This window comes from Montipora capricornis, chromosome 10, assembly GCF_036669925.1.
Source record: "Montipora capricornis isolate CH-2021 chromosome 10, ASM3666992v2, whole genome shotgun sequence".
In the NCBI taxonomy this organism is placed as follows: Eukaryota; Metazoa; Cnidaria; class Anthozoa; order Scleractinia; family Acroporidae; genus Montipora; species Montipora capricornis.
The window spans coordinates 12,373,479-12,390,978 of NC_090892.1; the positions used below are offsets into that span (position 1 = coordinate 12,373,479).

Below are 17,500 nucleotides of genomic sequence, written 5' to 3' on the forward strand. Positions count from 1 at the left end.
ACACGAGGCTAAAGCAAACTTAAATATGGCACGCGGAGTATTATAGAGTTGAAGAAAATCAAGAAAACAGCACCTAATATTCACCCTCACCTGCTTTCCTTTCTTGGTTGTAGCATGAATGACTTCAACCTTGGGTTTAGGTTTGGCATTCACTCGAGAAGGAACTGGGGCTGAAATGGAGGGTGCTTTTGGAGTATCGCAAGGCCTCTTGGGAGGGGCAGGTCGCTTGGGCGGAGCCGGTCTGCTCGGCTTTTGTGCCTGTTTCGTGGGGTCTTCTGACAATGGATCAAAATCATCAAGTGCTTTACCAGGTTCAACAGACTGGCCCCCGGCTACAGGTCCTGAACCTACAAGGGCCTCTTTTTCTATTTTCGCTTGTAACTGAGAAGGAACCTTGGTTGCCGGTTTGGGTCTTACGGCCGCCGGCCTCGGAGGTGGAGGGCGCTTAGGTACCGTCTTCCTTTCTTCTTGTTCGGGTTCTTCATCTGTTTCAAAATATAGTTGACGAATGACACAAATGTTAGAGAAGAGTTTTTTTCCTTTTCAAAAAAGGCAATAAAGAATAGCTAACCTTGGTTAAATTGCAAATCCAGTTAAACTTCAACCCCACCCATACACCCTCCCCCCCCCTCCCAACCGGGGATGAGATGGAAATTTGTCAAAGCACAACAAACATGAGATGGTTTGAATGTTGCTACTGATATTCTTTCGTCATTTACATCTTTCATCTGGAACATACTTCATACATACTTCTTGCAAACCGAGTTGGAGAGCAGAACTACAAAGGCTGTTTTACAGAAACAAAGAAAGCAGAAGCAACACGCTGACGCATTAACTTGCAGTTAGTTAGTGTAAATACTAATTGTTCTTATGCTAGCGTCGTAGGTGTTAAACAGCTTCAAAGTACGGTCCGTGTTTCTTAAGTTCAATCTGTGGCTCGAGTGAAGAAGCAGAAGGGTGATAACTTGAACTGCAAAAAACAAGGAGACGTGATTTATAGTAATATTCTTGTTGGGAGCGCGCTCGTGAAACTGTTACAAATTTACTCAACGATCTGCACTGGCCTCCCCTTCAGAAAACAAGGAAAACATCTCGCCTCAGGCTATTCCATAAAGCCATTCATGGTGAATCAGCAATGGAAATCCTAAGCTCACATTAAAAGAGCGCAATCGTCAACTACGGTCCTTCCACAAAGTCAAGTTCATTGAACTGAAACCAAACACTGAAGCTTGCAGAAACTCATTCTACTGTAAAACTATTAAAGAATGGAACTCACTGCAATTAATGTTTTAGATATAGGAAAACTCCATTCTTAAGGAAGCAATTAGATTAGAATGATTAATTTTAATTAGGGCTTCATTTATATTTACAATATAATTAAGAATGAAATTTATAATTAATTTTTGAATTTTTTATTTAGTGATTAATTAATTAATTTATCCCTTTTTCATAAGTAAGTCTTACAGTTATGGGTATATCCCTTTGCAGGTGCAGGTGCAGCCCCCCTCCCCCTTCCCCATCATGTAGATGTAGAAGAAGTCACTAAGATCTTTTAAATCAAATCGTGTGGTGAAGCACGCCAAAAAGTTAGACAAGCCGTGGTGTAAAAGACGGCCAACCATAAGGCGCGTACTTTTTGAGAGAGGGATTTTTTTATACAATCTTTTCAGCCAGTGAAAACGGCGAAGTCAGGCTACTTAAAAAGACCCCAAAATGTTTGCAAACTAATAACTTTGTTTCAGTTTTCTATTTTTCTATTTTAAATTTCTAACTTTTTTCAAGGTTCGCAATAAACCACAGAACGGAAATTCCTACCATCACTGCTTCCGTGGTGGTGTCCAGTCCTTTTGATCTCACGATCTGCTTCGGGTTCACTGTCGCTATCGTTGACTATCTCGGTCTCTTCGTCTTCGGGATCGCTCTCCGAACTTTCATCTTCGGCATTTTCAGTTGATCGAATCTTGATCGGTTCCAGCACAGGCAATCCAGTAGAATGCCTCTCGGTTGGGGAAGCCAATAAATCCGATAAGGCACGACTTCTTACCGGCGAGAACGCACTATTGTCGAGCCCTTCCGAAGGATCCACGAATGATGAATCTTTTGAAACAAGGGTTTGAACTGTAAGGTCAGTTTGGACAGAAGAGATTCAGATTTTAGGTGAACTTGGATAGTTTTGCCAGATACCTAAACAAAACACAACAGCAATTAATTGCAACCAACGTTTTAAGGAATATTTTGTAGACACTTTTTTTATATTTGTTTCTGTTTCTAGGCCGATGAATTTCTTAAAGTTGCAAGAAACTGACACCTTTTTGTACTGCATGCAAAAATCCTAAGGTAAATTGAAACATCTTTGACAGAGAGCTCAAATGATTTCAAGGGGAAACGAATCTGCTAAACAGACAAGCTTCGAAACGTTTTTTGGTATTCTAAGCTAATGCTGAATTACGGGAAACTCAAATTGCAGTTATTTTCTGATCAGAAAAAGGTTCCACAAGATTTTTAGCTTCCAAACTTGTCAGTCTAACCTGCCTGCTTTCATTCAGCATAAAATTAAAAGGTTTAGGAATTTTTGGCGGGCAAAATTCAATCCTAGGTTTGTATTTAATCAAGGATGATAGCGTTATTGATCTGGTTTTGAACAGCTGAGTACTGGTTTTACAATAACTACATTTAAATTAAGAGCAAAGTCAAACAAAAATACAGTAAAAACAGTAATATAATAAATCTAAAAGGCATTTAAGCCTGAATGGGCCATTTCCGAGTTGCTGTTTGTCTCGGCTTCGAAGTGACTCTTGGTGCTCAACTATTGTAAGGGAAATGAGTTTGATTTGCATAAGAATACGCAACTCATTTCCATTTGAATGGTTGTGCACCAGCACTCGCTTTGAAACTGAGGCATGCAGCAACTCGGAAATGGGCTATTGGTATTGGTTGAAAAAAATTTCAACCCTTGGTTACGTCTCCTAATTTCGTTACCTCCTTTCCGTCCAATTCCAGCGCTCTTAACGCACTGCGACCATCGTCCATTGTGAGCAGGATTTCATTGTCAACCACCCTTCCAATTTTACAAAAATTACGACAAACAAAGCAACGTCACTGACATGAAGGAGCATGGCGAGTGTAAAAGGAGCGCAAGTTTGCATGAGGAATGGCATGACTTGCGGACTTGCATAATTGTGCGGAATGAAATTTATGCAGAGTAACAAAAGTAAATAAATTAGGGGACAAGGAGAGAGAGGGTGAGGGGGAGGGGAGGGAAAGGATTGGAGGAAGAACAAGGCCTTTATTCATCACCGCTCACCTCGCATGGCCCCACTCAACATAGCAGATCCCTGAACTATTGCACGCACGAGTGGATTCTAGCTCTCCCTATTAAGGTACCCATGTAAAGAAAGCCAACCGGAAGTTGCCTTTTGGACAGAACCTCACAAGCAAATCACCTCCATAGGGATAAAAACATTTAGCAAAACAGGAGCGGTGGATCATGTCAATACACAGGAAAACGCCACAATTCCGGATGCAATCCGTCACTCAAAAAGCGCTTGTTCGTCCGCTCTATCTACAGGCTTTTCCTCATCCCGTAAGCGCCAGGAATTGGGTAGGGTCGTACCTCTTGTTGAACACTATATTTCATTGCTGTATGGTGTCGTACTTGCTATTGTTTTCTGTGCGAAATCTATCGTTATCTTCGTTCGTTCTATTGTTCTTTTGGCCAATCCTGAAGCCTGTTTAATGAGGTACGACACGATCCCAGGAACTGAAAATGAATTTAACAGTTAACGTATCTCTCAGAAAAAAAAAAACCTTACCCAATCATTAGTTGTTGAAACCTCACCTTACTAAAACCACCGTCCCATAAGGCTCTACGACATCAAGAAGCTCGGACACATCAATGCCAGCAACGTCGTTTCGCTGTCCTCACTGGTGACCACGATGGTAGGATCAGCGGGTCCCATGGTCTTCATAACAGTGTCATGAACTTTATTTTGCTTGGCCCAGTCTACTTTCTGTATTTCGATTTCTATCAGGGCTACAACTGGTCTGTGGGTAAATTTGAACGTACATCATATGCTGCATGGTAGGATCTAAACGAAGGTTCAAGTTCTACCACTTTAACCCTTTCACCCATACACCGACCTAAACTGGCCTAACGCCAGACTCGTCAATGGGGAACCTCTAGGAGTCACTGGGTTTAAAGAATTAACTAGTGGAGGGTAATGTGAAGTGCTATTTTCTATCCATGTAAACCATGTCAGCGTTAGCTACTAATGGAATTGGGCCCACACAAGGACAGGTGGGGATTGAGCCGACGACCTTCGGGTCAGACCCTTGGGAGCAGGTCGCAAAACGGCCAACGTTTGCAAAAACGTAACCTTCCTACCACTTTAAAATGTCGTTTTACATACCAAAAGATCGTTTACTTGTAGCTTTCGCTTACCTGTGATCTGAGGTTTTTAGCTCTGCGCAGCCGTAATACAAGACTTTGCCAGGACTGAAGTGTTGATTGTCAGTACTCTTGGGGGATTGGTTGCAATTTCATCTTTGTCGTCTTAATTAACAAAATTAACAGAGGTGTTCATTTCAATATATCATTTCAATCGTTGATTCATTCATCACGGGGCCATCGGAACCCACAAATGAACAGCTTCCAACATCAGAGGCTTCATAGCTCAGTTTTTGGTGGCCGGGGACGTAGCACCAGTATCGCGATGTGATCACGTGGTTTCAAACCTCGTTGCAAAAGTCCGGAATTTCAGGCTTCTCTTCGCAATTTCCAAAAAATTGCGTTCATAACTGCGAGGATCACAGCTTCATTTGATTTCATATCCGCCGTTCAATATATGATTCATTTCATATATCATTTTCAATCGTTAACACAGGTATGTTATTAAACCGTTGGCAGTAACCCTGCTTCCCTATCGGAATATAAATTTGATGGAAAAATGTTCAATTATTCCACTTATTACGCCATTTTACCATATTTGGTCAAAAGAGAACGCGCAAAATATGAGACGGTAAGACACTGCAGTGTCCCGGTTTTGACCGCTTTAGAACAGAGCCAATACGGACGGAACGAGAGTTTTTACCATGAAAGAAAACTGTTTTCAACACGGGATGCCAAAGCCTGAGGAATTAGCTTGGTCATCGCTTTGTCACTCGCCATTTCGTTATCCAATCCAAATAAAGGACATTTGAATGGTTTTCATCTATTTGTTGTTTTCGTCATTCGCCCAAGCCTCATTACGCAATCGATACGATTCTCCGTCAGTGCCAGGGAAAAGAAGCCAAAATACTAGAAGGATAGGCGTAATAGTGGAATAATAAATCCCTTATTAAAATGGTTTAAACATTTAAAACGTGCGGACTCTTGCTCGTTACGCTATCGCAACTTTGCAAATATCCCGCGCGTAAGTATATGTTTAAATCATTCAATAAGATGTATTTAAGGTGGCTCAAAAACAGTTTTCAACACATTCCAAGACTTATATTTGCGCGTGGGGCGGGATGTGTCATTATAGCCACTCTTCATCAGTTTGATGCTACAATCAATGGTATCAAAAAACTGCCCAATCACTGGTGACACGTTTGGTAGTATTTTTGTGACACAATAGGTTACCAATGAGCAAGACTATTACCTGCTAAAAACACCCTTAATTTTCAGCTTTAAGGCGCTTATATTTAAAAAACGGCACGGTGAAATTTTTTCTTATACAGAAGTATTTGATTAGCAGGATAAGAGGCAACTTTGACAAAGTTTAAAAAATTCTGTACATGGGGTTCAGAGCCACCTAAAATTTTCGAAAAATTAAGATGGCTCTCAAACTTTTAGGTGGCTACTGAACACCATGAACAGAATTTTTTTAAACTTTGTCAAAAGTACATCTTATCCTGCTAATCAAAAATTCTGTAATAAGAAAAAATTTCACAGTGCCGTTTTTTAAATATACCGCTTAAAGCTGAAATTAAGGGTGTTTTTAGCAGGTGCTAGTATGTTATGGTAACCTAGTGTGTCCCAACAAATAATACAAACGTGTGTTTGCTAGTGATTGGGCAGTATTTTGATACCATAATTGTAGCATCAATTGACAAAGAGTAGTAATTATGACCCATCAAAAAATCGACGTACTTGGAAAGTGTTGGAAACTGCTTTAGAGCCACCTTAATGGGGGTTTTCTTTTTTCAATTAAAATTACTGTCGCTGTGAAGAAGGCAGCTTAAGCAGTTTCCAAACAACCTCAAAATCAAATTCAGGTTTAACAAGGAACTCAACCACTGAAACGTGCGAGCGATCGAGCCACCTTGAAATTGTTAATGCGGGGGGAATCTTTGATTACATTTATGGGCCCTCATTAGCACAAGCCTGTCGTTTTCTAAATCAGTCAGCCAAGAGAGAGCGAGCGGTTTTCAATTGAGTGTAGCAAGGTAATAAGTAACATTATTATACATTGTAGTCACCATCTGTCTTCTCATTGGCTAAAAGCCTACAGTTAATTCTGGGAAACAGCGCAACCTACAGATTTATTCACTAATTGTACCTACAGATTACTGATTAATAATCTGTAGGTTTGCGCGCGCAATGCATGATTTCCAAGAGCAATGTGTTTATAAACTGTGATTGCTGCGATAATTTTTTTTTGTCGTTTATTTTCTTCAAAACAATGTATAATAAAACAATTATTAGATTCAGTTTTTGTGATATCCGGAATAATCAAGGTCTCGGTTAGTGTTATCAGCCTCAGCTTCGGCTTCGGCTGATAACACTTACCTCGACCTTGATTTTTCCGGATATCAAACTTCATCATGCAATTATTTTATTAGCTTGAGGGGTGTAATAATTATTTTTTGTTTCTTGTGTGATCCAACTGTAAAAATACTTCCCTCCTTTTCTTTCTTAACCATAGAGAAAGTAAGTAAGTAAATGATATATCTTGAATTATTCGTGAAGGAAGATGGTTTTAACTTTTGAATCCGCTTAGGTTCAAAATTGAGCAAGTCACAAAGCAAATGACATGAATGAATTCAATCAGTTTTAGCCTTAAAGGGACACGGTCACGGTCTGCGCATGCTCGTGCAGGTGATCGAAACTTGAAAAAGTCAGCCTGACTTTTTCAAGTTACTACTACTAGCAATCACAAATTCAAAAATGCGTCTAGCGGAGGATCCGGACATGTCGGTAAACGCATCAACTCAGGGCGAAAACGAAAGGTCGAAGACAGAGAGGGGAATTTGCTTCAGATGAAGATAGCATTTGCTTTAGATAAACTTGATTTAATGCAAAATATATGCAGAATTCTTCAACTTACCGATATTTCCATAATGGCGGTCGTCGAGCGTGACAAGTCTCGGAGAGAGTGAATGCTACTGCGCATGTCAACCCGTGACAGTGTCCCTTTACAAACCCTAATGTCTGTCTGGCTTAAAGCCGGGGGGGTACAGTGAGTCCCATATATGGGCTATATAGAAGGTAAATATTTTGAGCAAGAGCCGGTACAGCGTAGATTTGATTTAAGTGGTGTACTATTTTCGGCTGGCGAAACCAGCCTTCTTCAGGTAGAATGAGTTTACATTGGATTGCTTTTCTGTGTACACATATATAGTAAGTGGATGTTGACGTAATACTGAAAAAAAAAAATGTGATAAAATATGGTAGTAACAGCAGCAAATTTGAATTCAAATACTAAGAGTAACGGAAAAATAACGGAAAAGACGGTAAAAATAATAAACTGAAATCTTATACGTTTCTTGGCGGATATATTAACCGTTGGGATCAATTGTGCTGCCTTTTGAAATTTAAAAAAAAGCTTCCCTGGCCTTACCTGCCTTACGGATAGAGTCTGTTGGAAAAATTGTTTCGATAGCAATTATTAGTTGCATGTCCTTAGAGATGTTGTGACTCAACTGAAATTAAGGCCTGGGTCACCCAGCATTTGAAAAAAAAAAAAAAAAAAAAACAAAAAACTTAAGTAGTTTGCACCCGATTTTTCTCAGACTTGGCAGAAAGGTGCATTAGGAGCAGCCCTCTAAGCCTGTATTACTAATTTACCGGAAAGTAATATGATACCTTCAGCAACGGTTACTTTACGCGCCAAATTCGTTGGTTGGTTGTGTTCTGAAGCAAATTCCCACCACTAAACAAACAGAAAGTCGGAAAGCAACAATGGCTATGTCTATGAATAGATGAGATACCATTTATTTTTTATTGGAATCCCAGCCAAAATTTATCCCTGTCCGAGGTGGATTAGATCGAGTTTTGGTTTGCAATAACAACGCCATTCTCTTAAACTTTTTAGCACAAATAGTTGCACTCGTGGTTCCAACCGTGGTGAAGAAAATCAAACATTATAGTTGCATTTGCATTTAGTTACAAAAATATCGCTCAGAGTAAGCCAATGGGAATTTCAGTAAGAAAGCCGCTGTGTGTTCATGTGGCAAGGGCGCAAAGTTCCAATATGGAGGACAAAGTTCCAAGGTGACTTCAAGAAATCGAAAGAGGTCATTTGAAGGCTTAAACATTACCAAATCCCAACCAGCTCATTTTAAGATTGAAGACGGGAAACTTGGTATGATTACGATGGATTTTTTTTTTTCCCTTTTTTGGTTTTTCTTACGTTAATTTTATACGTTTAGTTGACCGACAGATCAACTTCAAAGTAATAAAACTAAGATTTTATTACCAGCTTCCCTTCTCTTTGATTCGATAAAAAGGCTTAACAAATAATGACATCTGCTATTCTACCCTAAAATCGTATCATATAACAAAAAAAATTACATGTGTAACATTTTTGCGCCAAAGTCGAAAAATAGCGCGGCATACGCAGAACGATATCTTCAGAAACTCTTCACGAAATACTTCGCGATCGTTAACAACATTTGCAGTAAAAACGAATCATAGCGCCAGTGCAGTCGTGTGGATCAGTCATGTCGTTGTGTTTAATTGTGGATTTGCAAGAGTTGCTGTAAAGGAGAGCTGGCATAAAGTTGGAAGCAGTTCGATTGAGATTGACCCTGGTGAGAGATGGAAGAACTACCTTGGAATCTTCGAAGAGGACAGCCGAGACATCTTTGCCGTCGAAAGCTCGACTTATATCAAAAAGTCTAAAGCAGTTTACAGCTCTTTCCGGAAGATGAATTCCAAAAGCCGATCACAGTACATAAACACATTTTCGGCTGCAAACTGGAAAGTTCTTCCAATGTCACAGAAAAAGCAGCATACATTTTCAAATTGTGGGGGTTGCCAAGTTCATTATTTCGCCATCCATACTCTCTTTCCTAATGGAGATACTGTTAAGCCTCAAAAAATTGTGCAAGATATAGTTCATAAAAGTGGTTTGAAGGCACAAAGCAAACTTAAACCAAACGAAACAGCCATAAAATCTGCTGTCAAACACATTTATTCCAAACTGCTTAAGCACAACGAAAGTAAGGCAACTTAACCTTCAAAAAAAAAAAGATGCGATGGAAAAAAAAAAACGTGAACGTCGAGAGAAATTAAAGCTCGCCTCGCAAAAAAAAAATTAAATTCAGGATCAGTGGGCTAGAGAGAGACTGTGATGTGATGCTGGAACAAGGCAGTCGTTCACCCAGAGGTTGAGAGAAAGGCAATCTCTCCACTTTGAATCATCCACTGAGGCATCACTGAGGGCTCAGAACGTAAGAACCAGGAAAACCTTGGAGAAAGAAAACCCGAGCGCCATTCATCATCACCAGCTTCAGTCCACTTTGAGAGGAAAAACCTCCCACAAGAAGTACAAAATATGGAAGATGGTGAAAAGGTGAGTGTATTTTTTCAAATAACAGTATCTAACTCTAGGTAAAAGCATCAGATTCAAGGAGCACACCTATGGGAGGCCTGGGTTGGGGGGGTTGCAGCCAACCCCACCCTTTTCCCTGCATTAACACACATTTATGTGCATGCATACACATACCCTACCCCTGTGAGAAGTTCAAAGATGCTTTATTTCTACAACCTACACTACAATAATTTTCTCATGAAAAATGCCTTGAGGGCCCTCAAAAGCTAATAACTTTAGAAGTTCTTAGTCACAAGCCCCTCCCCAATTTCAGCTGAGCATACCACATGGCATGGTTTTAAAAACTTCTATTATTATATTGTTGGGCCTCAAAGCTAAACAGGAAGGATTATTTATATTTTTTTTTTTTTTTCATAGATGAATTATTCAGACTTGGCAAGGCGACATGGTCTTGAGATAAAAAAACTGGGTAACATGATTGTCAAAGAGTACCTGATAGAACAGGGGGTGAACCTGCAGCGCTATCAGCAGTTCCGCAAAAGGGCCAGCAAAGCCAAGACGAAGGCTAAATAAAATGCTTGGAGGAGAGATCACTGTTCCAACACCTAGAACAACAGAGAAATCATCAAAACACTCAAGGTAAGTCACCCATTTTTAAACACAAAGATCATTGAAATAAGATATGTATAAAAAGTCAATACCATTACCAAAATTGAAGATTTAAAATAAAAAAAAAATTAAATTCAGGGATTGAATTATTTAACTATAGTATACAGTCATGTGTACTAGAGAGCCCCCTCCCCCCAGAGAATTAAGTTGCTACCAAATATAAGTTATTTATGTTTAAATTTAATTTGTTTTCTCGTTTATTTTAGGTCAAACGTGAGGCAGGAGAGTATACAATTGGTGAGTTGGTGGTGCCCAAGCAGTACAGGAAACTAATCTAAACAGTGATGGCACTTTAAAGGAAGTACTTTTCACCGTTTCTGGAAGGAAAATACCTTTAGCAGAAATCAGCAAAAGGGAACTGGAGAGGTGTGAACAGCTTGGGATAGTGAGAGGACATACCAACCAGGAGTATGAGCAAATGAGCGATGAGCAGATAAGGAACGGCTGAAAGTGATGAGAAACCATCTGGGAGACACTCCAGAGCGGAGAAAGGAACGGCTGATGAGGTTTGAGAGAACCAGACACACTTGATGGTATGGGGGGGATGGTTCACCATTGAACCATGGCCACCTCTGATATCTCAGTCAGTGTGTGTATGATCCAGCTTTTTTTTTTATACAGCTGCAGAAACGAAGACAAGGGATATGGTGTCATTGATGTTCCCACACTAGTTGAAAAGCTCCAAATATACATCCTTGCAAGGTGCAGTGGAAAAGAAGTCGAGCAGTTGGGTTACATTGAGAAAAGACGCAATGTTTGGATGAGCTGCAAAAAAACCTGCTGACAAGTAAGGGGGCCCAGTGACAGACATCTTGCGCTTCTTCCATGGCGATGGGCCAGAGCAGCAATTTGAAAGTGGTGAGCAACGGGGAGGCAACAATGGCTGCAGTGGCTCTAGCGGAGACTCACGCGCAATATCGTGACCTTACATATACTGCTTAAATTAAGGTCCCCACATCTATCCTTAGCAGATTACATTAAAATAGTTCGGGCTGGACCAGCTGGGAGAAACAAAAGAAATGGAGGAATCAGGCTCTTCCAAAACATGACTGTGTGGCAGAGCTGAGAGCAGAATGTTTAGCAAGAGGATTGAATGATGAAGGATTAAAGAAAGATCTGTAGCAGAAACTTAAGGAACAGCTGAAGGGTGTACAGAGAGTGCCTGCATTGCTGATCAATGAGCAGGATAAGAGCATGGAAGATATCAACTTAGGTACAGAATCTTTAACAAATAATATTTTTTTTTATTACCTGCATTTAATTTATATGTAAAAAAAATGATTAAAAGGGTAACATAAGTAACAATTTGATGTTACTGTGGTACACAACCATGCATTCATTTAAAATTAATAAAGCCATACATATTAACTTAATGAGAAATTCCCATCATGCTTAAGAGCATGAAATTGAATCACTAAAAATACAAATACTATAAATACTACAAATACTTGTCTGAATTGAAGATAGCCAATCTCTTACCTGTATTTGTTTTTATTATTGCTGGTTTTTTTAGGCATGTATGAAGTCCTGCCTACAGAGCCATTGCACAACATCAAAGAAACATTTCTAATGTTGTCACTGAAATAGTTGCTGACCTTCCTGATGAAGAGAAGGCATTATTTGAAAAGCAGTCGAGTTACATGTAGTGGCAGGAACAAAAGACCAACTTCGTGGCTCAGACTACCGAGAGATGTCTATAGTGCTTGCTAAACAACTAAAAGGTAACATTTAAGGATCTCAATTTTTTCTTTTACAAAAAGGCAATAATTTTATATTATTATATAGATATTGATGAAATACCAGGATTTCTCCTTTTACTAAAAAAATCATATCTTCACCGCCCCACAGTGAACATATTATTTTTATCATGTGAGGATATAGCTGTTGTCATGGTGACCAACATGATTACCCAATAAAACGGGAGCTTTTCTCTTCATTTTAAGATACTTTTGTGCTATAATTCTTCTCTACTACATTAACATTTTATTGCAAAATTTGACATTATCATGATTCGTTTTTCATAACTTATGTTACACAACATGCGTGGTTTAGCAGTTGGTGACCACCTTTTCATCATTTCGAAAATGAATAAAACAAGTTGTTTTAAATCTAAACATTTCATCAATATCTATATAATAAACAGAACATTACATGGCCGCTTGGGGATATGAATTTATTTTCTCGTGCTGAAAATATCTCTTACTCGTTTGCTTCGCTCACTCGTGAGAGATACTTGCAGCACTCGAAGATAAAATTGGTATCCCTGCATGGCCATGTAATATCCTCTATTTATCATATTGTTCTTGCAGCTGATCTTGCGCAGTTATGGAACATGCTTTTAGCCAGATTTAGATTTAAGAAAAGCATTTAGAGTACCCAAGAAATTATGTTTCGTATGAGACATAAGGATAATTTACAATGTGCATGTACAGTTTAATAGAATGATGTGATACATTTAAAAATAAATTTAAAATTTTGTGAATTAGCAGGGCCATCCAATACTGCCATTTCCCACTGAAAGAATGACACTAACCTGTGGCTACTCTAGTCCTAATTCCAAACCCCATTTAAAAGTTAGAGACATCTCTGATTGGTCTTAGTCTTCACAAATAAGGCAGCCATGTAAGAAAATCAGGTACTTAAATTGAGCATGGTCAGGTTATCAAATCTGTTGATGTTGATTGTCCACTTGTAACTGTGTGTATTGTTTTGACTGTTTAATGTGCAGGATTTGTGAGTGATAAAGTACAAACCCTTCTGGATACCTTGACAGAATATCCAGGATTCTTTATGCAAGACCAGAGGAGCACTGCCCAAGAAGCATCCTGAAACTTCACAATTAGACCTTTCTCCATGCCATTGCATGTGAAGAAGTCATTGGAAAGCCTCAGATCCTCTCAGAGCAAACGTTTTATGGGCGATACCTACACTCTCTTTTGTTACACATGCTCTTCTCCAACATCGTATTATCTGCTGCAGGTCAACCAATACTGAAAAACAATTATGTCACTTCAATACAGTTTCAAGCATCTCTACATCAACATCAAGTAGAAGACCTGGAAAGATAATAACCCCTGGCATCATAAGGATGCAAGCAGAGAGGAAACCAACCAAAGAGACACATTAAAAGAGCAACAGTCCAGACTTAGGAAGTTAGCACGCTGCTTGCCTCCCGCACAGAACACCATAATCCCACACAGAGTAATCCTCAAGTATCCACATGCGTACCAAACACACCTGAAAAAAATTGCAGACTTCCTCTTCGGTGGTGAAGGAAGTTGGTGAAGCCATGTTGTGAGTGGCATTGAATTTTTTGATGTCAGTAGACCAGTTGAAGCTCAACCAGGAGCTGACACACTCTCCCGCCTTTACACCATTTTCGCAATCACACACTTTTCTTCGTCTTAGAACATTGAAAACACCGACTTCCCGAAACTGTAAACTAAACTCCAAAAGGCACAGAATACACAGAGGTGAGTCACTTTGATTCATTTTCTTGAATGAAAGTTAAATGAGCATTTTTTAGGCTTCACAATCGACTGTATTTTATTTCCCATACAAAGTCTTATAACGCGTTTAAATTCTCAACGGCTGTCTGTAGTGTCGCGAGCTTGGGCTGCCTATGGGAAACAAGAAACGAAGGGCATTTTATACCTCATGCGCTTATTGCGCATGAGTAATAATAATAATAATATGTTAAATAAAAGGTATGCTCAAGACTTACGCTTACCATGCTTCTGAAGTCCTCCCAAAATACATTACGAACGTTTGCAAAAATAGTAAAATGCACCTCCACTTTGGCCCAGGTATATTTCTAACCTCGTAAAGAAGCAAAATGTATTTTCAGAGACCAATACATCCACGTCGCTTTTAGATGCCAACACACCTGAAAAATGTCATGGCAACCGCACATTCACGCTCCCTTTGCGCATGCTTCTCAATGAGTGTTGACTGTAGATCCCAGATTTCCTCCATCGGAACGTAATGTTAACAACGGCACTGGAAACTAATATGTTAACCATATTTGGACATTGTTGCCTGTTATGGACAGATATGGGATAGACATAGCTAGAGGGCGCGAAATGCAAAACATTCCCTCGTATTTCACATGAAAACTATCACGACCGAATACGAAGAAAATGCCAGTGAATCAATGTTTTAATTTGTCAAGTTACGGGACTGTCCCAGTGTGTAGCAGATCGTGCGAGGATTCACTTGCTGACGGTCCAACAAGGTTATGTGTGCAAACCGGCCATCAGCCAGTTACCTCGCAAAAGGAAATTTAGAAGGAATACAATCGAGGAACTACGCAGAAAAAGACTAAGACGTATAATAACGCTCGTAAAAATAAGATGCAAAACAAAAAGGGAAAAAACGTGCCCTGGTCAAGTCTAAACTGTAAAAGAACTTTAAGAAACCTACAGCCACCAAATCAGAGATTTAAAGGACGCTAGAATCGATGCAAGAAGAAAACGGTATTTTTTTGGAAAAAATAATGGAAAGAGACACAGCTTCAATCTCTTAAAGACTGTCCCAGGTGTGCTCTTCGCAAGCTTTTCGTCTACAAAAATTAGTCTTTATCACTCAACAATACTTAATTTAAAAAAAAAAAATTACATTCAATTTTTTTTTTTGGCATATTTCCTTTACACCCCCCTTCCCCCCATCCCCTCCGTTCCCTCCCTCCCTCCCTCCCTCCCCAACACACACCTGCCCAAAAGAAGTAAGGTAAGCTTATGGCAGGAAAGAAACAATTGCCAGACTTATTTTGTTTTTGTTTTTTTTTTTAAGTCACAGTATTAAAATATTCTTGCCAGGCCTAAAAAAGAAAGAGGGATACAATAAAAAACATTGATCAAAATGCATTCTACAGTGTTAATTTTAACAAATCACTTAATCATTGACCCCCAGGGGTTCCGCATTGACGAGTAAAATCGTCTGGCGTTAGACAGAGTGAAATACTAAGTCTGGCCGGTTTCGGCCGGTTTGGATGCCATGGGTTAATTATGCATTTTTTTTTTTTTTACGTTATTTAGTTTGAAGCAAATCAGTCGACGTTACTTAACTAATGGTAGAAGCCACGATGAAGTTCATGGAGAGGTTGTCTTTGGCATTTGCTCAAAGAATATGTACAGGGGAATTACGGTAGCTGTAAAGCAATTTAAAGTAAACATTCACCTCTTTCTTGAAGCATGAGGCATCTGTTCTTGCAAAAATGGATCACCCAGGTAATCTTCAGGGACTAAAGCTGCAACTCAGCAGCTGCTAGAAGGCCTTTTCTTTTTAAATGAACTATTTACTCCTATCCATTGTTAAGACAATCTCTTGTCCAGGCTTTGAGTAATCACTGTAAGCTTTTCTTACATTTCAGGTCCCTTGTGCTACAAAATGTTAATGATCCCCAAAAGGAATGGTGTAGAATTGTGTTTGAATGTGCAGATGCTTTATACTACACCCACTCTAAGGAATACCTGCACAATGATTTAAAAGGTGACAATGTCATCATAAATGAAACCCATAACAGTTTACACCCTGTAATCATAGATTTTGGCAAATCTACAACAATAGCCAGGGCAAAATCTAAAAGCTGTCTTCAAGAGACCAAGAAAAATATAGAAAATTTCATAAGCACATAGCTCCTGAAGTTGTTAGGAACTCACTCACAGTCAATAGCTAGTGATGTTTATCCATTTGGGCTTCTACTGTCTTTGTTATGTAAGCACAAACCATATGAGCCTCTACGAAAATTAGCATCCTCATGTATAAATGGCACTCCAGAGAAAAGACCCACAACAACACAACTACATGTATTAACTGAATTACAATCCCATGTTAGTACACAATTTAGTACACACAATTCAATACAAACTGAAATACATAAAGCCTTGTAGTGCATGATTCAGAACAGCATGCCTAACTGGTACAAAAGTAAAATTAGTCTTAAATTAAAAAAAAAAACTTATTCATTTTACAGAAATTATTGAATTTAAATGGATTGGTGAAAAATGACATGAGCTTTCTTGAATTTTTGACAACGACATGAAGTCACTTTGAAACAGTCACAGAAGTAATAGTAATAGTTGATCTTTATTGTGCCTTACTCTCTAGGACGAAGTATTTGTCTGTTTAGAATACAACAATACCCACCCCCCCCCCCCCCCCCCCCCCCCCCCCCACACACTCACACACTGCATATTAAACTTGTTAATAAGCATTTCTTTGTATATTGTGGGGAAAAAAGTATTTTAAATACAAAAGCCTCCCCCATGTGTATTATTTTAACCATTTTTGGTCACATGATTTGCAGCAATTAGAGTCTGATGGGCACTTTTCATTTAACTAAGATTTCAGGGGATTTTGGTCACATTACCGGTAAGTCAAAATGAAAAAGTAAGTTTTGGTTAAGTCTGACCTGAATACACGTGGGGACCATTTTAGTCCCATTTTCTCATGCTCGCTACAGGCTGACACAGTGTTAAGTCTCCTTGATTGCCACAAATCGTATAGTGAATGTGAATGCACAATGGTTTAGCTCTGTTTTATGGAACCAAAAAGTACCATAATTTCCACAGGGCATAAGAAATTTCTCTAATTTTTCTTGAATTGCAACCACCTTGTTTTTTTCTAGGAAAAAAGACTAACAGGAAAGGAGCCTTGATTCAAGGTTAACATTGCCTCTGCTTAGAGAAAAAAGTACTTCCACGATGTGTACCTTGCAAAATCATCTTGCTTATGTTTCCTGCTAAAAGAGCAAGTGTTTTGATTGAATTGCGGTTCCGCTGGTCACAACAGTAGGTCAGTATTGCACACAAACAAAGTACAATCATTGGTGAAGCAAGCAGAAAGTTTGGGATTTGTTTCACCTCAAAGTAACGTAAAAATCCAACCTCCCAGTAGGTTGATTGAATGTGCGAGTAAGGAAATGGAAGCCACTTGTTACACCAGGCTAGTTTCGCCAATGAAGTATCTGAACAATACAGTTTGTATCCATACAACTGAAAAAGGATGAATGGAGCCACCACAATTCCATTGAAGAGTAACATCTTCAGAAAAGCAATCACAACAGAGAAGAACTT

General features: G+C 39.2%; 2 protein-coding genes and 1 long non-coding RNA gene across 3 annotated transcripts in view; all 3 read right to left on the minus strand.

The window, feature by feature from the left end:
* The window catches only part of LOC138020310 (proteoglycan 4-like), a 6,794-nt gene extending 4,976 nt beyond the window's left edge, over positions 1-1,818 (minus strand). The window contains exons 1-2 of the mRNA XM_068867317.1: positions 1,773-1,818; positions 91-485 (exon numbers count right to left, since the gene is read on the minus strand). Of these exons, the coding sequence (XP_068723418.1) occupies positions 91-485; positions 1,773-1,818 (441 nt within the window). The remainder of the gene's footprint in view (positions 1-90; positions 486-1,772) is intronic.
* A 314-nt stretch (positions 1,819-2,132) lies between these two features.
* Positions 2,133-3,903, minus strand: LOC138021440 (uncharacterized). Its single transcript, XR_011126372.1, has 3 exons — positions 3,839-3,903; positions 2,980-3,058; positions 2,133-2,184 (listed from the first exon to the last, which is right to left on the minus strand). It is a non-coding gene; the product is annotated as an uncharacterized lncRNA (long non-coding RNA).
* A 13,186-nt stretch (positions 3,904-17,089) lies between these two features.
* The window catches only part of LOC138020311 (GPI mannosyltransferase 2-like), a 1,197-nt gene continuing 786 nt past the window's right edge, over positions 17,090-17,500 (minus strand). The window contains exon 2 of the mRNA XM_068867318.1: positions 17,090-17,500. This exon is cut by the window's right edge and continues 639 nt beyond it. Within this exon, the coding sequence (XP_068723419.1) occupies positions 17,090-17,500 (411 nt within the window).